Source organism: Hemiscyllium ocellatum, chromosome 6 (assembly GCF_020745735.1).
Source record: "Hemiscyllium ocellatum isolate sHemOce1 chromosome 6, sHemOce1.pat.X.cur, whole genome shotgun sequence".
Classification (NCBI taxonomy): Eukaryota; Metazoa; Chordata; class Chondrichthyes; order Orectolobiformes; family Hemiscylliidae; genus Hemiscyllium; species Hemiscyllium ocellatum.
This window is the reverse complement of record NC_083406.1, coordinates 66,317,484-66,343,570: the sequence shown is the minus strand read 5'-3', so window position 1 is coordinate 66,343,570 and position 26,087 is coordinate 66,317,484. Positions and strand designations below refer to the sequence as shown.

The window sequence follows — 26,087 nt, the reverse complement described above, 5'->3', positions numbered from 1 at the left end:
CTAATCTTTTGGGAGAAGTCATTGCCTAGGTATGTGAAGTGCTCAGAATATTCTTCTCAACATATAATAGGAAGATTAGTATCTGACCAAGTGTCCATTTTTTTTTGTTTTGGCAACAACCAAGAACAGGCCATGGCTCTCATTTACAGAATTGGAGAGAGTTGGAGGGAAGGGTGGCTTGCAAATCTGGTACTGAGCAAGCAACAATGCTGCAGTCATCCCCAAATTGTAGGTTGTAAGTGTTTATGGGGCTCTGTTTAGGTTTGGCACAGAGGCAACTGGGGTTAAAGAGTTTTCCATCTTTACTGCATTTAAAAGTGACACCAGAGGATAGAGGATCCTCCAGAAGTTGAATAGCCCTGGTCAGGTAGATTGTAAAGATTGACTGAGAAATGTTCCTAAGAACCTGCAGGGGCAAATTATCCCAACCTCTCCTTTTGTTCAGTGATTTCCCTTCCTTCAGTCTGTTCTCAATTTGTCTGTCAGGTCACAGACATAGTGGCAACGCAAATATTGTGCCTGAAAAACTCCTCACTAGGTAACCCTTTATTTACACATGAACAGTCCTTGACTTTAGTCCCGCCTCTTCAGAGTTAGCTTTCAGAGTGTCAGTATCTCTGATATACATGTTTATATCAGTCAGCCAGGGCTCCCTGACTAGACCAGATTCACATTCAATGAGGTCCAGTCAGCTGACCTTGTTATAGTCCTAACATTTGTTGCAGCCTTCATGTAGGCAAGTCACCAACCTCTCTGCCCCTCTGCAGAGGTGCATGAAATCTCACTGATAAACCTGTGCAACACCTTAAAAATATTCCACAAACTTTCTAATTGCAAGATTAAGTCAAAAGCATCCTTCAGATGAAAAAGATACACTGTACTTCTCATTTCTCTGTTTGGTTTCCAGGTTTATGCCTGCATATTTTATGGTTATGTTGCAACTAATATTAGCACCAAGTGGAATCAATTTTTCTCCACTCCCTTAAATGCTCTTAACCTGTAGGAGTCCCTTTCTCTAAATCCCAAGAGATGACTAGAGAGTGAAATTGAAAATGCCTGTGCTGATGCGTTCATTAATATGAATAAACAAAAGAACAGGAAGAGATTGTGCTGCTGGGTCCAATGAAATAACTCCTTCCAGCAGGCCATGTATAATTTAGACAATTATGGACAGACTTTGATTTCCTTGATCTACTGAGGGAGATAAATTATGACAGGTAACATTTCCAAGAAAAAGCTATGACATTTCTCTTTGACCTCCTGATGTAATCAAGCATAAATTGCCAGATATTAATCTCACATTATAATCTACATTATTCAGCTTTGACTGGCTGCATTCCACAGATGACACCCCCAAAGTCTCCAATGGATTGCGTTCCTCAGAAAATTTGATCATCTGTGTCTGTACGTACACCTTTTACTTTCAATTCTGTTGTTAATAAACTATATATCTGTTTCTTGAAAAAAAAATCAATTAAATGACAAAAATCTTCTGGTAAGATTCTATTCTTACTTTAAATTGCAAAAGGTAAAAGACAGTTAAAAATTTTTTTTTGAGGTCATGCAGAAAACATTACTGCACTATGAATCTGCACTACGTCCAAAATCTTAGTTTTATAAGCATAAACTGATAAACTTGTTATAAACTTAAGCCTGCTTTGGAATCCTATAGTTCAGGCTACAGTGTTATCAATTGAATCATTCCATAAATTCCAGGCAGCAATGGCAAGGCTCTTCTGCAATAGGGGAGACCCATCCAGGAGTCCTCACTGCCAGTGGCACTGAAGATCACCATGTCCCCTTTTATAGTAGTTGGTATTGTAGGGTTTTAATTTTCTCATTGGGGAGTCCTGTCTGTCAGACACTCACAGGGAGGAGAGAGGTGGTTGACATATTTGTGTCAAATCGCATGGTCCTGGTTACTTTAACCTAGGCTTCAAACCTATTTTAGAATGACAAGGCCGTAATCCAACTGGACCCAGTTAGTTAGAGGCCCTAATAACCAGGGTCTCACAGAGGAAATCAAACTTTAGGGCAATAAACATGTTCCATTTTCAAATGTCTACTAGCACAATCAACCAGTGACAGGGACAGTGAAAGGGTAATTGTGTAAGGTAAGTGTGGAAGTAGTGTGGAAAGAAGGTATGGGCTGAGGAGGGAATTTTGACTCAGTGACACTAAAAGAATGTTGATATATTTATTAAATCGGGATGATGAATCACTTGCTGGGGACCTTGCAGAGGTGGGGATCCCAAGAATTTGCTGCCAGTGACTTTCTAGATGTTAGTGGCCATAGGTTTGGAAGGTGCATTCTAAGGAGCATTGTAGAGTTTCTGCAGCGTATCTAGTAGATGGCGCACTTTGTGGATGTGGTTTTCAAATCAAATTTAGGGTGGGTTGACTAGGATTGTTGGGGAAGGGAAAATTTTAGGTTAAAGGTTTGTGGGAGGGGTTTGGGTTTGGTGGGAAATGGAAGAGACACGTGTTGGTGGGAGCATTGTCTTATCTGAAATGGATGATTATGATATCAGAGAGTAAGGTATGCAGTGGTCATCGATCTGGCCAGGGTTGGTGGATTGTGGATGTTGGGTCAGGGGCTCCTGGCAAGGGTTGTTGGATTGCTGATGTTCCTAGTTGTGGCACATCAGTTCAGGGGTTGCCAGGATAAAAGGTAAGTGACCTGACAGGGTCAGGTTGGTTCAGGGGAGGCCTCCTTTGGTGGGGAAGGAGGGGTAGGAGAGGTCAGAAGTGAGTAAATCAGTTCTGGCAATGGCTGTTCTGTTGAGGTGCAGTCAGGGGAAGAGTGTCACCATGGTGAAGTTGGGGCCGCCGGCGAGTATCAGTGCTCTAGTTAGAAGTGGCGTGCAGGATCACTTTGGGGATGGGGGGGGTGGGAAAGAGGATAGGGTTGTTACATCATGAGTTCTTAAGGTGAGCAGGGTCTTTTGGCCAGAGAGGGCACTGGGTCCAATGGAGAAAAGGTGGTATGTTGGGGTTGGGGTACTATGTGGGGTCTGAGCTGGGGGTGCAGTGTTGGGTCGTCTGGCTTCAGATGGGAGATGTGGTGGGAGGTGTCTCATGCTTGGGGTCTCGGGGTGGGCAGGGTCTTGTTGTGCCAGTCAGTGGTCGAGTCAAGGGTTCAGTTTAAGCCTGGAGTTCAGTCTAAGCCAGAAATTAGAGCAGTTTTTTTAATCTGTGAACTTTTCCTGTGTAACTGGTAAACGTAATTACATCATAACCTTCTGAAAACTCTAACTTCAAAAGGAATTGTTTGCAGGGCTGCAGACTCCGAGAATTGCCAGTTAGAACATCCAATTTCCTGGACAATTCCCTCAGAATCAGCTGCCTCAGGATTTCCACATGGCGCTGAAGTAAAATTCCAGTCTATGTTGTTAAAATATGTATCAGGCTGTCAGAAAGGGACCTAAGGGCCAACCTTTTCACACAGAGGGTGGTATGTGTATGGAATGAGCTGCCAGAGGAAATGGTGGAGGCTGGTATAATTACAACATTTAAAAGGCATCTGGATGGACATATGAATAGGAAAGGTTTAGTGGAATATGGATCAAATGCTGGCAAATGGGACTAGATTAATTTAGACTATCTGAGCGGCATTGACAAGTTGAAAGGAAGGGCGTGTTTCTGTGCTGTACACCTCTGTGGCTCTATGTATAAATTATGGGCATATTTAAGTTAACTCACACTGCCCTCTGTTTAATTATAAAGTAATAGAAGGTGGGGGACATTACAAGAACACCTGATTGGAGACTGCACTGGATATTTGAATCCCTCATGTATGCATTTTCAATCTCTCCAAAGGCAGAACAAGTGAACATGGTGAAATGAGACTTGATGCAAGAGGTTAATCTGCTTCACTGCATGATAAGGTGAATAGCCAAGAGCACCTCTCATGATAAAATTTAATTCACTCATTTCCGCACAGATTATATTTACAATTACAAGGCATTTGTGTCAAAAATTCTTATTGTCAAATAATTACATTTAAAATTCACATGAAAAAAAGCAAAGAAAATTTAGGAGAAGCTTCATAAGAAAAAAAACACTGTTGGAGAATGAACTGTTTTGTCACAGGGAATGGCTGAAACGGAGAACGTTGCATATTTTAGAGGACAACTACAGAAAGAACTGAAGCAGAGAGAGATAAATGGCTGTGGTTTGGCAACCGAACAGTAGGATGTGTTTTTGATCGATCGAACAAAGAGCCAACACAAACATAAATGGACCAAGTGGCTTCTTTCTGTTATGCAAATCTCTGTGGGTTACTTGTTAAATGGAAAACAGAAGTAAATAAACTGCTTCCAAAACATTTTCAATTCTATTTCAGAAAGGAAGCAGTAGTCACAAATAAAATGCGCTATCAAGTACTTCTGTTCTTCTCATATCCAATCATGACTTCAAAAAAGATAGACAGGTGACGACCTGCTAGTGCCATTGCTAGAAGATTAATCCAGAGTCCTAAATAATGTTTGGGGCCCCGGGTTTGAATCCTGAAATGGCAGATGGTGGAATGTAAATTCAATAAAAATCTGGAATTGAATGATGAACATGAAACGGTCGTCGATTGTTGGAAAAACACATCTTGTTCTCCAATATCCATTAGGAAATAGAACTGCCATCCTTACTAGGTCTGGCCTACATGTCACTCCAGACCGCAGCCACGTGGTTCACTCTTAACTGCCCTGTGGGCAATAAATGCTGGCAATAGCCAGTGATACATCCAATGAATGCATTTAAAAATGTTGGAGGAGTAGATATATGGATGGCAGATGAAGTTCAGCATGGGGAAGTGTAAGATGATACATTTTGGAAGAAATAACATGGATGCGTAGTTAAGAGGGGACTATTTGAAAGGAAGTCCAGTTGCAAAACTAAGGTCAATGGGAATTGGAGGAAAATTCTCCACTAGTTGGAATCGTACTGGATACAAAGGAAGATCTGAGCTCCAGGATACTTCCACAGGAGTTTTGCAGCGCGGTGTCCTAGGCCACTAACTATCTTTAGCTGCTTCTTCAATTACCTTCAAATGGTCATATGGTCCATCATATGGTCAGAGTGGGGATGTTTACAGAAGACTGTTCAGCACCATTCTAGTCACCCTGACCAGATTAAATGCATCTAGGAATTTTGAAGAGTGTGAAGGTAAAATTTACAGGGGCACTGGCCTTAATCTTTTTGTGTTCCATGGACATAGGGAAAGTGCCAGAAGCCTGGAGGATTACAAAAATTTGGACGTTTTTTCAAAAAAGGTTGTAAGGAGAATCCTAGCAATTGTAGATAAGTTTGTTTAATTGTTTTTGGGAGGGGAGCATTCTAGAAACAATTATTTGGAATAGAATTAGTAATCACATGGGAAAAGGTGGGTTAACTAGAAAGAATAAGTATAGATTTCTAAAGAGGAAATCGTGTTTAACTGATTTATTGGAGGCTTTTGAAGGGGTAACAGAGAAAGGGTGGATGAGGGTTAGACTGTCGATGTGGTACACATGGATTTCCAGAAGGTGTTTGATAAAAGTTTTGTGAGGAAGATTACAGATCATGGGAGAAACAGGAAAGTAGCTACGGAATTCAAAATTACCTGATAGAAAACAGGTCAATGGCTGTTTTTTGGGTTAGAGGAAGATTTGTAGAGGAGTTTTCCGGAGATAGATATTGGAACCCTGCTTTTCCTCCTATGTATTAATGATCTGGATCTTGGTGTAGGGGGCAACTTAAAGTCTGCAGATGACACTTAACTTGGAAGAATTGTAAATTGTAAAGAGAACAATGTGGAACTCCAAAAGGACATTGACAAGTTGGTGGAGAGGACAGATAGGTTGCACAAGAGGCTCAATGCAGAGAAGTGTGAATTGATGCATTTTGATTGGAAGAATATTGAAAGATGATATAAATTAGGTGGGACAATTGTAAAGGGGGTGCAGAAGCAGAGGGACCTGAGTGTATATGTGCTCAGATCATTGAAGGTTGCAGGATAGGTGGAGAGAGCAGTTAATAAAGCATAACTAAAGACACAAGCTGGCGTATTATTCTGGGTGCCTTATTTCAGCAAGTTTATAAATGTGTTTGAGAGAGTTCACAAGATGTTCATGAGAATGGTGGTAAGGATGAGAAACTTCAATTATGAGGACAGATTTGAGAAACTGGGTCTGTTTTCCTTAGAGAGAAAAGGCTGGATGGAGATTTGATTGAAAAGATCATGACAGGTCTGGACAGAGTAGATAGAGTGAAATCATTCCCACTCGTAAAGGGATCAAGATTGAGGGGGAACAGATTTGAATTAATTTACAGAAGAACTGAAATGTGATGTGAGAAAATAAAATTTTTCAACACAGCGTGTGCTTCAGATCTGGCATAAACTGCCTGGAAGTGTGTTGGAGGGAAGTTCATTCGAGGCGTTTGATGATCATTCACATAAAAATGAAGTATGTGGCTATGGGGAAAGGGCAGGAGAATGGCACTAAGCCAAGATCCTCATTTGGAGAGTTTGTGCAGACATAATAGTCCAAGTGACCTCTGCACAGTAACAGTTTTGTGATTCTGTCTCAGAATACATAAGAAACACAAAAGAAAACTGCAAGGTATCAGTTCTGCTCCTTAAACTGAGTTTTCCGTGATACACATCTCCCCCTCAAAAAAAAATCGATGTTCATCTTGTTATAAACTGCATAGCCTTGAAATTCTGTTCTCATCCAATCCATGATCCCCTACCACAAACAAACAAATGAAAGTGGGATAATGGCAAAGTTGCTCCATTATTCTCTCGGTTTTCATGGGACCATAAGATAGATCGAAATCCAAAGATGCTTCACTGGGGAGAAAATAAATGTGGAATTCTTAACCACAGGGGGCTGTCAAGGCTAGGGCATTAAATGTACTCAAGGCTGAGACAGACAGATTTTTAATCAGTAAGGGAATCAAGGTGGAAAAGCAGGAATGTGGAACTGTGGATTGTTAGAGCAGCCTTGATCTCAATGAATGATGGAGCAGACTTGAAGGGTCAAATGTCCTACTTTTGCTCCTATGTCATAGTCTCATTACAAAATTAGACATGGCCTGGAAATGTAGCAGGGACAATGATATCTTGGGTCAAGCTGCCAATTCAGGCAGCACACAAAAATGCATTCCACCTGTGCATTTAAATGGCAGTAGAAGAAGCAGCATTCCACACTGTTTTGGGGCTGCCCACCTCAAAAGGGCGTAAAACTAAAAGTGTTTAAGAGGATTTGAAGTAGCCTGCACAGCTAAAAAGGACCTCTTAAAAGAGGATGTGAATTCAGGCTGCAACAGGTTCTGGAGGGCATTCTGCAGCTGATTTTGAACTGAATGAAGTAGAAGAATGTCACAAGAAGACTGGCAGGGAGTGCATTCCAACCACTTCCTGCACTGTATGGAGGCCTTACTGGAGGAGTTATGCTGTTTATCCCCAGGGGCAAGAAGATTCTCTTGACAACTGTTGCCAAGGCAGTGGAAACAGATAGGTGTGGTTGGCACTGCCAGGAGTCTGTGCACCACCACATTATTCTGAAAACCTTCATGCAAGTGGTCAAGCTCAGTGAATATCACTTCAAATGTCATGTCTTATCAACTGCACTATGACACTCCCACACTGCCCAGTGCATCCCTCAATATACTCATCTGCCAAAAATCTCAATCTGTTCTGACATAGATCCAACTTTCAATGCCTCACCTCACACACACTTATCTGCTGAGAATTTCACACCCCATCTTCCACCTGCTCAACCACGACTGTTATATCTCACACATTTTATCATAATCATTAATGCACTAATCCCTCTCAAGCAGGGAAAGTGACTAATAATTTGGAGTGAGCAGCACTTAACCGACAGGGTCAGATAAGCAACAGTCTGAGCAAAAATATGATGATTACTATCATTGCAGATGCCATGAATAATTTCATGGCCAGCAGATGGGCTAAAACCTAGAAGAAAATGTTAGTAAACCCATATTTAACCCTGTTCCTCCTATTCTACACCCTTTATCCCATAATATTTTCTGACGTACAAGTATGAATGGTGTACACATGCACCGCTTGCTTTCCTTCTTAAACTGCCTGTCACCTTTAACAAAGCTAAACACGCCTACATTCTGGTCTCCTTCCTATCAGAAGGATGTTGTGAAACTTGAAAGGGTTCAGAAAAGATTTACAAGGATGTTGCCAGAGTTGGAGGTTTGAGCTATAGGGAGAGGTTGAATAGGCTGGGACTGTCTTCCCTGGAGTGTTGGAGGCTGATGGGTGACCTTACAGAGGTTAAAAAATCAAAACGGGCATGGATAGGGAAAATAGACAAGGTCTTTTCCCTGGGGTGGGGGAGTCCAGAACTAGAGGGCATAGGTTTAGGGTGAGAAGGGAATGATATAAAAGGGACCTAAGGGGCAATTTTTTCACAAAGAGAGTGGTGCATGTATGGAATGAGCTGCCAGAGGAAATGGTTGAGGGTGGCACAATTATAGCATTTAAAAGGCATCTGGATGGGTACATGAATAGGAAGGGTTTGGAAGGATATGGGCCTGGTGCTGGCAGGTGAGACTAGTTGATATTCATGTATTCTGGTGGCCAATTTTCTGTCTTTTTGTCCAATGTAGTGTTTGTTACAGTTCTTGCAAGGTATTTTGTAAATGACATTAGTTTTGTTTGTTGTCTGTATAGGGTATTCCAAGTTCATTAGCTGCTGTTTTAGTGTGTTGGTGGGTTTGTGGGCTATCGTGGTGCTAAGGGGTCAGAGTAGTCTGGCAGTCATTTCCACGATGTCCTTGATGTAGGGGAGAGTGGTTAGGGTTTCTGGACGTGTTTTATCTGCTTGTTTGGGTTTGTTGCCGACTGTGTTCATTGGGTACCTGTTCTCTTTGAATACACTGTATAGGTGACTTTCCTCTGCTCTTCATAGTTCCTCTGAGCTGTGTGTTGGCTCATTGAAATAATGTTCTAATGCAGCTGCGTTTATGGATGTTAGGATGATTGCTTCTATACTGGAAAACAACACATATGGACCAAATATTGAACTACAGAAGCAATCATCCCAACATTTACAAATGAAGCTGCATTAGAACATTACTTCAACAAGCCACCACACGCTGGAGCACAGAGGAACTATGAAGAGCAGAGGAAAATCACCTATACAGTGCATTAAAAAAGAATGGGTACCCAATGAACACAGTCTGAAGATTTCTCAGCACCAAACCCAAACAAGCAGACAAAACACATCCAGAAACCCTAGCCACTCACCTTTACATCAGACATCTTGGAAATGACTGCCAGACTACTCAGATCTCTTGACATCATGGTAGCCCACAAACCCACCAACACTCTAAAACAGTAGCTAATGAACTTGAAAGACCCTATACAGACAACAAGCTATTATTATTTACAAAATATCTTGTAAGAACTGCAACAAACACTACATTGGACAAAAGGGCAGAAAACTAGCCACCAGGATACATGAACATCAACAAGCCACAAAAAGACATGACCCACTCTCACTAGTATCTTTTACAAACAGATGAGGAAGGAGTAAAAAATGAGGTCTGCAGATGCTGGAGATCACAGCTGCAAATGTGTTGCTGGTCAAAGCACAGCAGGTTAGGCAGCATCTCAGGAATAGAGAATTCGACGTTTCGAGCATAAGCCCTTCAAGGACACCACTTTAACTGGGACAACACATCCACCTGAAGACAAGCCAAACAGAGACAAGGCATTCTGAGAAGCAAGGCATTCCAACTGGAACTCTCTCAACAAACACATTAACTTGGATCTCATTTACCACCCCCTGAGAAAAAATACAGGAAATGACATCACCAACCCAAGGAAACCTAAACATGTAAATAAAAAGTAGGCCATACCACCAGTGCTTCATCCCGAGGCTCACTGATGATGATACCTAGTATGGTGACAAGACATCTGAAAACAAACCTTCCAGCTCAGCGAGCAAACCTACATTCAGAGAACTTACTTGGTTAAAGTCCAACAACTGTTCAGTACATTAGATTAGACAGCTCACACTGAGGCTGAGGCAGAGGCAGTTCCAGAGTGCAACATTGAAAATGTGGAGTTGTTGAGATTCCAATGGCTGGACAAACAGAATCTAAGCCTGCCTCCACCAGCATTTTTACTGGGCATAACTCCACAAGGAATATAGTAATGTCTTTCCGAACCTGCCACATCACCAAGTTGTGGGCAAACTCCAACCTGCAATAAGACTCAGACCTATGATTCCTCTTCAGGCTTTTGGAAAACCATTCAGCAAGATGTTAATGATCACAGAGCCTGTTCCACTGAGAACCATATCTGGCTTCACCTGGTATGGTTAGCCCATTGAGATCCAATCTGAACAGTGCTCAAACTTTTTGCATGCCCAAAATATTCCAGGAAGTCATGGGTAAAGAAGCATGACCTAGCTAAAATCTTTAGCATATCGTAAATAGTCCCACAGGGAGTACGAGAATGGAACCAACTAAAAGAACATCAGGGCACACTGCCACCAGTATGCTCAATGACAGGGATAAAGAGTTGGACATTCTTCTGTCCACTACTAGGGAGCCAAAGATTTTACCAGTTTTATTCCATTTGAATTAGTTAACAGGCACCAAGTGCAAAGACCTCTGATACTAATTCAGTGAGATGGTTTCAGAATAGAAAGAAGTGTCTATGTTAGAATATATAGCAGTAATCCAACAGTGACTCTTGTGAGCCTATGAAGTGGCTGGAGAACACTTCATAGAATCCCTACAGTGTGGAAGCAGGCCATTCTGCCCATCGAGTCCACACTGACTCTCCAAGGAGCATCCTCTAGACCCACTATATTTCCCTACCTTATTCCTGTAACCCTGCATTTCCCATGGCTAATCCATCTAGCCTGCACGTCCCTGGACACCATGGGCAATTTAGCAGGGCCAATTCACTTAACCATCACATCTTTAGAATGTCGGAGGAAAGTCGTGCAGCCACTGGGACAATCTGCAAACTCCACACAGTCGCCCGAGGATGGAATTGAACCCCGTCTCTACCACCGGGAGGCAGCAATGTAACCACTGAGCCACTGGCCATCTTTGAAAATCTCTCAATCAGTAATGAGAAACAGGCAGGCCCAAATCCTTCAGTCAGGAGATTACATGTCAATGCTTCTACAAATATCAGATGAACATTAAAAGCACAGTACAGTGTCCATATAGAGCAGCAAAGAAGCTCGGGGAAATGCATTATCTGACCAAGATTTAGAGTTGGCAAAAAAAGCAAAGGCAGTGTCATGTCAAAATGATAAAGCAATATCACCAGAGAGGGTGCCCCACAGTTCATGGTTTCTCCCAATGCCACAAATTAGACTATTAGAAAAAGGTACAGGGGTAGGCTATTTGACCTCTCAATCCTGCTCCACCATTCAATGGGACCATGGCTGATCTGACATTCTTCATGTTCACGTCACTGTCTTTCCCCGGAAACCCTTGATTCCCCTAATTCCTCAAGAATCCATCTCAGAACATACAGCAAAGAATTGTGTTCCCACAGCTCTTTGTAGCAAGGAGACAATTCTCTGAGAGAAGAAATTCCACCGCAGCCGAGTCTTAAATTGGTGCCCCCTTATTCTAGTTCCAGACTCTTCCATGGGGAGAAATATCCTATCAGCTTTTACCCTTTCAATCCCCTTAAGAATCTTAAATGTTTCAATAAGATCACTTCTCATTCTTTTAAACTCCAGTGAGAGAAGTCCTAGCCTATTCAGCCTTTGCTCATAAGACAATTTGTCCATCCTAAGGATCATTCTAGTGAACCTTCTTTGAACTTCGTCCAATGCAATACTACCTTTTCTTAAATAAGGCATCTGAAACTGTTCACGGTACTCCAGATGTGCTCTCACTTGTACAGTTGCAGTCAGATTTCCCTTCTCTAACACTCCAAACCCTTTGAAATAAGGGTCAACATTCCATTAGGCTTTCTGCGTTTCATGCACAGTTAAGTCCCCCCAAATTCCCTTTGTATTGAGGCGCTCTGCCATTTTTCGCAGTTTAAATAATTTTTTTTGTTTTCCCTTCCAAAATGAACAGCTTCACAGTCTCTCACATTATACCCCATGTGCCAACTTTTTGCCCACTTACTTAACCTATCGATATCTCTCTGTAAACTGTTTGTATCCCTTTCATAACCTGCCTTCCCACCTATTTTTGTGTTGGCTGCAGATTTGGCTACAGTACACTTGCTTCTTCCAGAGGACAAGAGGAGAAGTTGGGATGCCTTGGAGGGAGATGGTGAGATTCACATTGGACCCTCTGCCACAAGCTAACCAGAACAGAAATAGCAGGAAACCTAGACTTTTATGCACTTACCCAGCTGCAGAACAGCAGGCAGACTTAACAACATTACTCACTGCATTAAAAGGCTTGTGCAGAGGCACTCCAGGTTCCACTACCATGACACTACATGATCAAGATGTGGGAAAAGCCCCTCCCATAACACAACATCCTTATCTGCTCAATTCAGTTTAGGTGGCCCAGATCTGGAAGGCGGTTGACTGTATGCTGGAGCTCCAGCTAATAGTACATAGCAGCAATAGCTGGAGCTCCCCAGTCGTGCTTGTGCCCAAGCCAGATGGCAACACAAGACTCTGCACTCATCAATGCAAAGTTAATGCAGTGAGCTGAGTTGGTTTCTACCTTATAGTCTGGCTGAAAGATTGCACAGCAAAACTGAGTAAAACCAGCCTATATTATCAAGATAGATTCACACATTTGTACTAGCAAATTACCTTGATTGCTCATGTGAAGGAAATATTCACTTTCACAATTCCCAGTCCACAATTCACAATTTCACAATTTCACAATACATAGAATCACTACAGTATGGAAGCAGTTTTTTGGCCTATCGAGTCCAAATTGACTCTTCAAAGAGCATCCTACCCAGACCCACATCCCTACCCTATCTCTGTAATCCTGTCTTTCTCATGGCTAATGCACCTAGCCTGCACATCCCTGGATACTACAGGTAATTTAGCATGGCCAATCCACCTAGCTACACATCTTTGGGAACTGGAGCACCTGAAGGAAACCAATGCAGACACACAGAGAATGTGAGACTCCACACAGATAATTGCCCAAGGACGGAAAGAAACCCAGGTCTCTGGCGCTGTGAGGCAGCAGTGCTAAGCATTGAGTCACCATGACACCCTGAATATATCAGTCAAGTCATGCATTTTTAACTCCAAATGTCCCAACCACCTTTGAAAAGCAATGAACCAGATAGTGGCAGGTTTACCTAATGTGCAGTGTGGCTAGACATCTTCTTAGTGTACTGCGACACTTGAGAACCACCCTTTGAGCATCTCTAGAAAATACTCTAGTGATTAATCTTGCAAAGACCAAGATTACTGAGGCATAAGTGACCAATCTATGACACATAGCAAGTCAAGGAAGGTACTTCCCAGGGTTACAAAAGTGTAACATAGCTCTCCATTCCCACACTAAAATAAAAAGGAAAACACCAGGCTTTTGGAATGTTTGGTTTCAACCAAATGTTCTTTCCAAACTTCAGCACTGCAGTTGCTCGGCAGACTGACCTACCAAAAGCAAAGGTAGATAGTGAGACAGCATTTGAAAAGTTGGAACTTATTTTAATAGTGGCTCTGTGCTAGTAGCTCCAAACTTAAAGCAATCCTTTACAATAGCTACTGATAGGAAAGTTCTTAGGTGTGAATTGTTCTGCTTCAGGAAGTTGGTTCTAGAATAGAGAAACCTATTGCATATTTCTCCAAAAAAAAACTAAACAAGCATTTGAGGCTGTTCTCCACAGTAGAGAAGGAAACCTTTAATTTACTACTGAGTCTCAAATGCTGAGAAGATACATGTCCAAAATGGGTACACAGAAATCACAATGATCACAATCCATTAATTTTGTTGAGAAGTTTAAGGCCCAAAATGCTAACTTATTCCATCAGAGTATGCTCGTTCAATCATACCACTTAAAAATCACCCACAAAATGCTGGGAAATCAATTGTGATTGCAGATGCTCTGTTCAGAACCTAGAGAAACTTGCTTAGAACCAAAAAGATAAAAATGACCAAGGCTGGAGAAATGAATGTGTGTGCGAGTCAGATTTAGAATCAAATACGTTAGGGACATTTAAGTGACTCTTGGATAGACACATGGAAGATAGTACAAAGAAGGGTATGTAGCTGAGTCTGATCTTAGAATAGGTTAAAAAGCTGACACAACATTGAAGACCAAAGGGCTTGTACTGTGCTGTACTGTTCTATGTTCTATATGTGCCTTTTGATTAATGTTTATTATTTTTGTCTTTTGTACTGAAATGTAAACTGAATCTCATTTCATTCATCGTACTTAAGACATGTCATAGCCACAGGTTTTAACCTTGGTTCCCTAATGAAGAAATCTGGATTTTAATTCCAAATTGTCTCTTTTTTTAAAAAGATAAAGTGAATGTAAATTAGAGGGCTGTCTGGAGAGAAAGACCCTCCAACTAATGAAATGCCAAGGAAGCTACATAGAAATGGATTAAAAATGTGATAAATGCATGACAAACTGAACTGTAATCCCTGTAAATTATCACAGATTGTGAAGCAGATGGAAGAAAAGACAGGCACCTAGGTGAGTAATGTGTTTTAAGTTGGCTTCTTTAAAGAGTACACAGTAGAACAGGAGTCGAAAGCCATTTCAACCTAATCTGTATGAGCCAGTAGAAGGAGGTATGCTACTAAACTAGCATACGAGTTTGGGTTCAAGTGCTAATTTGCTACTGAAGGCCACAGTTGAAGAACCACACACTGGTTCCCTTTGTATTGCAGGTAAATATCTCTCTCACTAGATGCCAGGTCAAATAGAAACTGGACAAAACATTTTCAACTAACCTAAAAACCAAAATCACTTGCTTAACAATCAATGTTTCATTCCCTACTCTTCATGTGGGACAGATTGTCTTGTATATATTTTAACACCTATCTTCTCATTTCTAAAGGGTGTGTATTTGTGTCGCATTATTAGTTACTAAATGCAAGAAGAAATAATGTCCAAAGAGGTGCAGGTTAGATGAATTGGCTGTGCTAAATTGCCCACAGTGTTAGGTACATTAGTCAGAGGGAAATGGGTCTGGGTGGATTACTCTTCGGAGGGTCGGTGTGGACTTGTTGGGTTGAAGGACCTGTTTTCACACTGTAGGGAATCTAATCTAAAAAATCTAATCTAATGAACTCGCTTTTTTGTTAACTCAAGAAACCCTGGTTAAATTGACTTATTTTAAATCATAAGTGCATTGGTTCTGGGAGGAAGGTATTCAGAAGGCAGAGGATGCTTCGTTGATTAACCGTGTTGCAACCAACTGAAGAGATGGTGTCAAATGAAGGGATGCCAGTTCATCCTGCCTCAACCAGGTGCTTGCCAATTAGGCTATTCCATCTAGAACCATAAGAACTTAGTGACCCTTGCTCAGACTCTAGTTAGAAAGTGGTCCTTAACTGTCTCTAGACCCTTGTTGTGGAACAATAATGTCTCTCCTCTGTCCATCTATAGAGTAAATGCTTTCAGTGCACTATCCATCTGTCTCTGTATTCCCCTAGCATTCTATTTTAGGATTTCTCATTTCATCAACTTTTTATTAAAATTTTCCTTCTGCCTTTTGAAATAAAGTAATCCACTTGTGTCAAAACCTGCTGTTTGGATTTGAGTAAAAGCAGGTACTGCTACAATCACCTCAGATTTCTTGCTCAAATCGAGTGCTGGATCTGGTGAAATGTTGAGTAAGAATGGAAAGCATCAAGTCCCTTGGTCATTTTGAACTCGGATATATAGAAAATGGCAACAATGCCTTTCAGTCATAGAGAACAGAGAAAAGCTTAAGGGACAAAAAAGGCAGAACGTAGGTCAGTACACCTTACTGTCTCCATTTCATGCAACTGGATGTACAATATGTTTTTGTACAGCAAGGGAGGGGAGAATTCAGCTCATTTGTGGAGGACCCTAATTCTCAAAAGAATATCAGAAATGATATACATGTGTTTTGTACCACATTTTGAGCTCAAACTAGATAGTTGATTTGCATAAAAGGGGAAAAGTGATGTGAGTATTCACTCCCAGTAGATAATCTTATGTCACAAAATTGTAATTGAGCCAGATTGCCAAGAGAAAATATTCAGCTCAACCGACCCCTATGTGTTTTTTAACAGCAAAGCACTTATGCAACATGAGCAGTCAGATCATTTTTTTATTCACTGTCTAGGTCAGCATTTATTGCCCATCTCTAATTACCCAGAGGGAATCAACCACATTGCTGTGGATCTGGAGTTGCTTGTAGGTGAGACCAGGTCAGAACGACAGTATGCTTTCCATAGGACATGAGTGAAACAGATGGATTTTTACCCAATAATCGACAATGGTTTCATGTTCATCATTAGACTCAATTCCAGATTGATGTTGAATTAAATTCCACCATCTGCTGATGTGGGATTTGAACTCAGATCCCCAGAACAATACCTGGGACTCTGGATTAACGGCCCAGTGATAATACCACTAGCCTCCCCTAATCTGAATGGAGAATCTAAAACAATTTGGAATATGGATTGCAGTTACTTTAGTCAATTCCAAAGGAGTCAACCTTGCCCAGTATTTGACCAAATATATATTTTGTGTCAAACAGAAAAGAAACAACATTTTGATAAAGTCAAAGAATAATCAGTCAGTTTGGACTTAGTGGATGCACACCCTCCAAATCAAAATGTTGTGGATTCAAATTCCATCATCCAGGCTAACACTTCAGTACAATACTATGGGCGGGCGACACCGTTGAAGGTACTATCTTTCAGAGAAGATAGTAATTTTTTCTCAGCTTTATATAAAATATGCATCATTGTTTGTTTTTAAAAGCAACTATTGCCCATTTATTGTGGACAAAAATTACCCTTCAGTCAACATTATGAACACAATTAATTGATTGTGACATCCTCACTGTTTGTAGGACATTGAGTGCAAATTTACTGTTTGTTTCCAACAGAAACTGCACCTTAGAAGATATACTTAATTGGCTTTAAACTGCTGTGTTATTTTTAGTTAATGGAGGGTATTGCATAAATATACATTCATATTTTCTTCTTTCTAACAATCAAAAGAAATTACATTAGAATAGAAAACTGCCCAAAACTAAGAGTGAAAACATCTAGAGACAATTTGGCTACAAAGTGATGTTGAAGTATTCACTTTATACAACGAACGAGATCTGGGTCACTATTAGTTATCGAGAGTTAAATTATAAATTGAGAAAGTTTGGTTTGAAGTTGGTGGTATTTTATTTTAAGATGTCAGGAGAATACAGAGCTGGGGTTTTTTTCCAGGGCAGGAAACAGGAATTTGGATTGTTTCTGGATTCTGAACTGCTCCGCTAGGCAAAACAGTTATTGACAAGGGAGATTCATGGGGCACATCCTTAATGGGCATGGAAATACGATCCATAGGGAAGGAAATTTGCCATCTTTACCTGGTTTGGTCTACATGGGATTCCAGACCTACAGTATTTTGGTTGACTCTTAACTTCCCTCTGGGCAGTTAGGGATGAGTAATAAACACTGGCCTAGGCAGTGATGCTAATATCTTGTGAATGAACATAATGGTGGCAGGCTGACTTTCGAAGCTGGAGAACCAATGAGGGGCTTTTGCAACAACCTGCCATGGGATAATAATTAATCGAGAGCGCACATTAACATGGAGTTATCCTCTCATCAACCTTTTTAGAAAGGTAAGTAAAAAACAGAAAAAAACCCTGCAGACAGGACACTAGTATTCTTGTGGTGAGAGGGAGGGTGGCAAGAGCAAATGGGGAGGGGTACGATGGTTTGGGGTGAAGAACCCCTTGGCAGGGTGGTCTTTGGTTAAACCTACAGATATTCAGTCAGAGAGATCCTATAGGACATCCTAGAGCACTAGCCTATTGGAATCATAGAACCATAGAGGTCCGCAGCACAGAGAAAGATCCTTTGGACCATCGAGTCTGAACCAGTCGAAGACAGCCATCTACGTATTCTAATCCCATTTCCCAGCTTACAACCTTGTATGCCTTGGCTTTACATCTAAATACAACTTAAATGTTGACACTTTCTGCCTCTTCCACCCTTACAGACAATGAGTTGATAAAGTTAAACTGCCCTGTCACACTTGAAAACTGGAAAATCCACGTTGACCTCCTTTAAGTGTTGCTACTAGGCTGTTAATGAATTTCATTAGTTCCCCACCCGATAAGGACAGGTCACCTTGCCAGGCCTTAAACCTGCTTTGGCCAAAATGGTCAGCACCAGTATCCAGCGCCATCTGCCTCATCTCTATTCTGTCCCTATTCTCACCTCTGCAGGATGTGAAGTATTTGTACTTTAATGATGTATACAAATACAAAGATAAATGTTAATTGGCAGAGAAAACAATTAGCAACATTAATAAACCTTCTCTTGATGATGCAGTGTAAGGACCCAGAGCAACTTTGCCACAGAGCTGCTCTTCACTGAGCATAACAACAGCACAGCAGGGGTAGAGTTAAAACAAAGGAAAGGGAAAAAACAAGTTAGTAGATTAATAGGACGAGGTGGGTAAAATGGATCAATTCTTCTATAATATGAGTAAAACTAAAATCTAGTATAATTCTGAATATGTGTTGTAGTACCGAGTCTTAGTATATAATAAAAAAAGTCCAAGCCTGAAAACAATTCTTTTTCTTGCCATTAGCACTGCTGCCTCACAGCACCAGGGACTCAGGTTCGATTCTGGTCCTGGGTGACTGTCTATGTGGAGTTTGCACCTTCTCCCGTGTCTCTGTGGGTTTCCTCCGGGTGCTCCAGTTTTGTCCCACAGTCCAAAAATGTGCAGGTCAGGTGAATTGGCCATTCTCAATTGCCCATGGTGTTAGGTGCATTGGTTAGAGGGAGGTGGGTCTAAGAGGGTTACTCTTCGGATGGTCGGTATGGGCTTGTTGGGCCGAAGGGCCTGTTTCCACACTGGAGGGAATCTAATCTAATCTACTCCCTGACTAGTCTGCCACATGACACAAACTCACAGATGTGGGCATAAAATCATGCAATGAAAGAGTCTACACAGACTCTGACACATCCCACCACTTCACACGTATTGTCAGCTTCAAGAATTTCTAGATCCAATATTTGAAATTGTTTCTACATCATAGAGTCATAGAGATGTACAGCACGGAAATAGGCCCTTTGGTCCAGCTCGTCCATGCTGACCAGATATCCCAAATTAATCTAGTCCCCATTTGCCAGCACTTGGCCCATATTCCTCTAAACCCCCCCCCCCCCCCACCCCCCATCATTCATATACTTATCCAGATGCTTTTAAATATTGTAATTATACCAACCTCCATCACTTCCTCTGGCAGCTGATTTCATACATGCACCACCTTCTGTGTGAAAAAGTTGCCTCTGAGGTCCCTTTTAAATTTTTCCCCTCTCACTTTAACCTAGTTCTGGACTCCCCCACCCAGGGACAAAACCTTGTCTATTCACCCTATCCATGACCCTCATTATAAACCTTTATAAGGTCACCACTCAGCCTCCAATACTTCAGTGAAAATAGACCCAGCCTTTTCAGCCTCTCCCTATAGCTCAAATCCTCCAACCCTGGTAATATCCTTGCAAATCTTTTCTGAACAGTTTTAAGTTTCACGGCATTCTTCCTATAGCAGGGAGACTAGAATTGCATACAATATTCCATAAAGGGCCGAACCTGTACAGCTCCAATATGACCTCCCAACTTCTATACGCAATGCTCTGACCAACAAAGGCTAGCATATCAAATGCCTTCTTCACTATCCAATCTACCTGCAACTCTACTTTCAAGGAACCATGAACCTGCAATCCATAGTCGCTTTGTTCAACAATGCACCCCAGGACCTTATCATTAAAGTCTTAAGTCTTGCCTTGATTTGCCTTTCCAAAATATATTACCTCACAATTATCTAAATTAAACTCCATCTGCCACTCCTTGGTTAATTGGCCCACCTGATCAAGATCTCATTGTAATCTGACGTAACCTTCTCCGTTATCCAGTACACTTCCAATTTTGGTGTCATCTGCAAGCTTACTAACAATAGGTCTTATGTTCACATCCAAATCATTTATATAAATGACAAAAAGCAGTGGATCCAGCAGTAATCCTTGTGGCACATCACTGGTCACAGGCTTCCAGTCTGAAAAGCAACCATTCACCACCATTTCTAACTTCGAGCCAGTTCTGAATCCAAATGGCTAGTTCTCCCTGTATGCCATGTGATCTAACCTTACTAACCAGTCTACCATGAGGAACCTTATCAAACGCCTTACTGAAGTCCATATAGCTCATGTCCACTGCTATGCCCTCAATCCTCTTTGACGCTTCTTCAAAAAACTCACTCAAGTTTGTGAGACATGATTTCCCATGCACAAATCTATGCTGATGATCTCTAATCAGTCCTTGCCTTGCCAAACACATGCAAATCCTGTCCCTCAGGATTCCCTCCAACAACTTGCTTACCACCGACGTCAGGCTCACCAGTCCATAATTCCCTGGCTTGTCTTTACCACCTTTCTGAAATAGTGGCACCAAGATAGCCAACCTCCAGTCTTCCAGCACTTCATCTGTGACTATCAGTGATACAAATATCTTCACAAGGGGACCAACAGTTACTTCCCGAGCTTCCCACAGAATGCTAGGGTACACCTAATCAGGTCCTGGGGATTCATCCACGTTTGTACATTTTAAGATATCTAGCACCTCCTCCTTTGTAATACGGACATTTTTCAAGATGTCACCATCTATTTCACCACCTTCTATATCTTCCATGTCTTTTTTCAATGTAAACACTGATGCAAAATACTTGTTTAAAATCTTCTTCATCTCCTGCAGCTCCACACAAAGGCTGCCTTGCTGATCTTTGAAGGGCCCTATTCTCTCCCTAGTTACTCTCTTGTCCTTAATGTGTTGATAAAATCCCTTTGGATTCTTGTTAACCTTATGTGCCAAAGCTATCTAATGTCCCCTTTTGGCCCTCCTGATTTCCCAATTAAGGATATTCCTACTGCCTTTACACTCCGAGGATTCACTCAATCTCTCCTGTCTATACCTGACATATGTTTCATTCTTTTTTTTAACCAAACCCTCAATTCCTTTAGTCATCCAGCATTCCCTACACCTACCAGTCTTGCCTTTCATCCTAACAGGAGCTTACTGTCCCTGGACTCTATCTTACTTTTGAAGACTTCCCATTTTCCAGCTGTCTCTTTACTTGCAAACATCTGCTCCCATTGAACTTCTGAAACTTCCTCCAATTTAGAACTTCACCTTTTAGATCCAGTCTATTCTTTTCCATCACTGTTCTAAAACTAAGAATTATGGTCGCTGGCCCCAAAGTACTTCCCACGGACACCTCAATCACCTGACCTGCCCTATTTCCCAAGAGTAGGTCAAGTTTTGCAACTTCTCTTGTAGGTACACTCAGTTACTAGTGGTGCACCACAAGGATCTGTTTTGAGGTCACTGCTGTTTGTCACTTTTATAAATGACCTGGATGAGGGCGTAGAAGGATGGTTAGTAAATTTGCGAATGACACTAAGGTCGGTGGAGTTGTGGATAGTGCCAACAGATGTTGCAGGTTACAAAGGGACATAGATCAGCGCAGAGCTAGCAAATAGAGTTCAATGTAGAAAAGTGTGTGGTGAGTCACTTTGGAAGGAGCAACAGAAATAGAGCACTGTGCTAATGGTAAGATTCTTAGTACTGTAGATGAGCAGAGAGATCTTTGTGCCCATGTACATAGATCCCTGATAGTTGCCACCCAGGTTGATAGGATAATTAAGAATGCATAGAGTATGTTAGCTTTTATTGGTAGAGGGATTGAGTTTCGGAGTCACAAGGTCATGTTGCAGCTGTACAAACCTCTGGTGCAGCAGTACTTGGAATACTGTGTACAGTTCTGGTCACCACATTATTGGAAGGATGTGAAAGCTTTAGAAAGGATTCAGAAGAGATTTACAAGGATTTTGCTTTTGGTATGGAGGGAAGGTCTTACAAGGAAAGGCTGAGGGACTTGAGGCTGCTTTCATTAGAGAGAAGGTTGAGAGGTGACTTAATTGAGACAACTTAGCTAATCAGAAGGTCAAAAAGATGGACAGTGAGAGCCTTTTTGCTCGGATGGTGATGGCTAGCATGAGGGGACATAGATTTAAATTGAGGGGTGATAGATATAGGACAGATGTCAGAGGTAGTTTCTTTACTCAATGAGTAGCAGGCACATGGAAAGCACTGCCTGCAACAATAGTCAACTCACCAACTTTAGGGGCATTTAAATGATCATTGGATAGACATATGGATGAAAATGGAATAGCGTAGGATAGATAGGCTTTAGATGGGCCCGTACTGCACTGTAATATTTATGTTCAATCCACATACTGAATCAGAAAATTTTCTTGTACACGCTTAATTTCCTCTCCATCTATATGGCTGTCCTAGTCTATGTTTGGAAATTTAATTCCCCTACCATTACCACTCTATTATTCTCACAGATAACGGAGATCTCCTTACAAATTTGCTTCTCAATTTCCCGCTGACAATTGGGGTGGGGGTGGGGGGAATGGCTATAGTATAATCCCAAGAAAGGTGATCGTCCCTTTCTCATTTTTCAGTTCAATGCAATTGTCTTCTCTGGACATATTTCCAGGGATATCCTCCCCAAGTGCAACAGTAATGCCATCCCTTATCAAAAATGCCACTTCCTCTCCTCTCTTTCCTCCCTTTCTATCCTTACTGCAGCATTTGTATCCTGGAACATTAAGCTACCATTCCTGAGCCACATCTCTGTAATCACTATAATATCCCATCCCATGTTCCTAAGCATGCCCTGAGTTCATCTGTTATCCCTCTTGCATTGAAATAAATGCAGTTTAATTCATCAGTCCTACCTCATTCACTGCTTTGTTCTTACTTGCCCTGACTATTAGACTTGCTCGTTTTCCGAACTGCACCAGTTTTCCAACTGATCTCTTTCCTCACTATCTCTCTGGGTAGCAACTTATAAATTTAAATCCTCCCAAGCAGCTCTAACAAATCTCCCTGCCAGCATATTAGTCCCATTCCAATTTGGGTGCAATCCACGCTTTTTGTACATGTCACTTCTACTCCAAAGAGATTCCAATGATCCGAAAATGTGAACCATTCTTCCCTCCACAGCTTCGTTACTTTTAATCAAGAGACAGAACTCAATAAATCATATAACCAAAAAGAACCCACTCTATTCACTATTGTAGATTTACAAAAGAAAAAGCAAGGTTACTCTTAAATACCGTTCCCGTACCTGCTCCCGTGCTGGGAGCTCCGCCTCAGAGGTTTCTACAATATCACCAGTGATTTTCACTGTTTGTTCATATTTCTTAGATATACTCTGAAGTCCATAAATAGTTGAACTTAAAACAGTAAAATCAGTGTCGGTTTCTGTCTCTGACTTTGTGTCTCTTGCTCCTTTTTAAAGTGCCATTGTTTTGATCTTCATTTCCCCAAAGTTCCAAAACAATGCAACAGTTTATAAAACAGTAATTGCTGCTCCTGGAATTCAAGAAAATCAGCTCCAGCACCTTCAAAAAAGGAGCAGTTCTTCCAGCCATGATTTTTTACCATCCTCCATCTTGGATTGCCCAGAATCCTACCATTCAAATTACATCGTAAAACATCATATCCTGGATATTTTTGGATAATTTGAGTGATAGCGCAAGATTTACCAAGCTTTAGGATTAAAAGTGTTAAGTTGTTTGACCTAGTTGTAGCATATTTCAATGGAGACTACACTCACTTGTTTGCTGTTGTCATGTGACCTATGCCATTTAAAGTACTCACGACAGGCAGCCATCTTATAAACAGTGCAAGCAAGCCATAGCACAGGCATGTGAAGTCAAATTCTGAATGCAAATGTGCTGTTTAAGGATTCATAAGGTGTGCTAAATCAACTTTAAGTTCTCATTAGAAGGAATTGATACTTTGTTAAATGCAGCAACAATGATCATTGTGTTGTAAAATTTAGGATGATGGTGGAGAATGATACTTTACAATCCAGAATGAGGGAAGTTAATTAGCTGCAAGCAGACTTCAATACAGCAAGAACAGACAGGTGTAGGATTGACTGGGATGAGAGGATGCTGGGAAAACAGTAACTGAACAATTGGCTACTATCAAAGATGAAATAGTTGAGGTATATCCCTCAGGTATGAAAGGTAGGACAAGCAAATCCGGAGCTCCCTGGATTACAGAGGAGACAAAAATTAAAAAGAAGAAGTGTGCATACGACGGGTGTCTGGTAGAAAGTAAAACGGAGAACCACGAGGAAGATCAAAGGTTTGGAGGTGAAATAGAAATAAGAGGAACTGTTCCCTTTTGTAAAAGCAACAAAAGTGAAACAGCATAGAGTTAAAGATTTGCAAAAGAAACAAGGGTGATATGAGAAAAAAACATTTTCAATTAGAGGATTGTTGGTATGGAATGCACTGCCTGGAAGTGTGGAAGAGGTTCAACTGAAGCATTCCAGAGGGCATTGGATAATTATTTGGGTAAAGCTTACATCCAATGATATAGGAAAGAAGTCACGAGATTGGCACTAGGTAATAATGCTTGTTTGAAAAGCTTGTTCAGATACACTCGGTCAAATAGTCTCATTGCATTCCAAAACAATTCTGTGAATTTCAGTGGCTAACAAAACTGTTTTTGAGTTTCACCAGTTAGGAAGGACTCAGACTTTGTTAAATGGAGAGTAGTGAAAACAAGCATTGTAGTCCTAGTATTCCTCAAGCACTGCTATTAAAAGTGCATCCAAATGATGAAATATAAATGGTATACTGAGCATAAGATGTTAGGATATTAACCAAAAAGAAAAATACATTGCAATGCAAACATTATTTTTCATTTACATCTCAGGAAATAAACTACCTTAAAAATATGAGACTTATTTATCCAGTTGGTTAGCTGATTAATATCATTACAGTTGATAAATCAGCAATTCATAAACTCAATGTTACAGCTTCACTTTGAAAGATTTCCCAAAAGCCTCGTTTCTTTGTCATCGAATCAAGTCTCTAAGCAGAGAGAAGGTGGAAGCTGCAATCAACCAAGTTCAGCATCAAGCTGGTAATTACGGAGTCTGTTGAAGTACTGTGATCAGAACCTGTCAGGGAAAAGCCTGGAGGAATCTACAATGACTTCCCAAAAGTTTAATTGAACAGCTGTGCATTGTGTCTAATTGATTTTCCCCCTCTCAAAAAAAAACAGGTTAACATGAGGCAAAGAGAGATAACATGCTTTAAGTGAATTAAGAACCATCAGTCGGAAATCCCTGGACAATAGGCTGAATACTAAATTAAATGTCCCATTTGCTGGGTTATGAATAAATGCGAACATCCGCATTTGTTATGTAAATATATTGTGGTAACCACAAAAGGAATTAGAAAATGAATTGTTTATTTTTAAACTTTTGGCTTTTTGGCCTCCACCATAAACTAGTTGCCGCATTGATTCTCAGAATGGTCGGTTGTGGATGTTCAGTGGTGGCTTCCAAAGAAAGACTCCTGAATACATTGTGCATCCAGGAGAAATTTCCTTGTAAACAGGAAATTCTGGTCAAAGGTACAATTCTACCTTTGTTCAGCCATCACTTGCTTCGTAACTTTGTGGGAGGGTATTCCTTTCTTTCTATTGAAGGACAATGATTCCAAAGCATTCTTCTGGTGTTCATCAAATGGGATATCATTCTCCATCTGGAGATAGGCAAAAGTGAATGTGTGCATGAGGAAGATTGCCACCATTAATCCTTCTATCCTACTGTGGCTGAGGTGCTATTTAAGAGGTGTTGTTTATGTTAGAAAGTGTTTGTTTTCAGTTTTTTTTACTGGCGTGAATGAGCATTAAGATAAGAACGTAATCTTAAAACATGAGTTTTTAATTTTGTTTGATAGTTATTTCTGAGGAAATGAGAGCAAAGGTTGTGTACCTTAAATTCAGCTATCACAAAACCAGTGTTGGCAAAAGACCATACATTTTTGTAATCTTC

At 41.0% G+C, this 26,087-nt stretch overlaps 1 protein-coding gene across 8 annotated transcripts in view; it reads right to left on the bottom strand.

Annotated features, from left to right (window-relative positions):
* tenm4 (teneurin transmembrane protein 4) overlaps positions 1 to 26,087 on the bottom strand; it is a 452,208-nt gene that overhangs the window by 267,812 nt on the left and 158,309 nt on the right. For 2 of the 8 annotated variants that reach the window (XM_060826616.1, XM_060826618.1), the window contains exon 5: positions 9,111 to 9,127. The exons of the other annotated variants lie outside the window; for them this stretch is intronic. In XM_060826616.1, the coding sequence (XP_060682599.1) occupies positions 9,111 to 9,127 (17 nt within the window). The remainder of the gene's footprint in view (positions 1 to 9,110; positions 9,128 to 26,087) is intronic. 8 annotated transcript variants of the gene reach the window in all.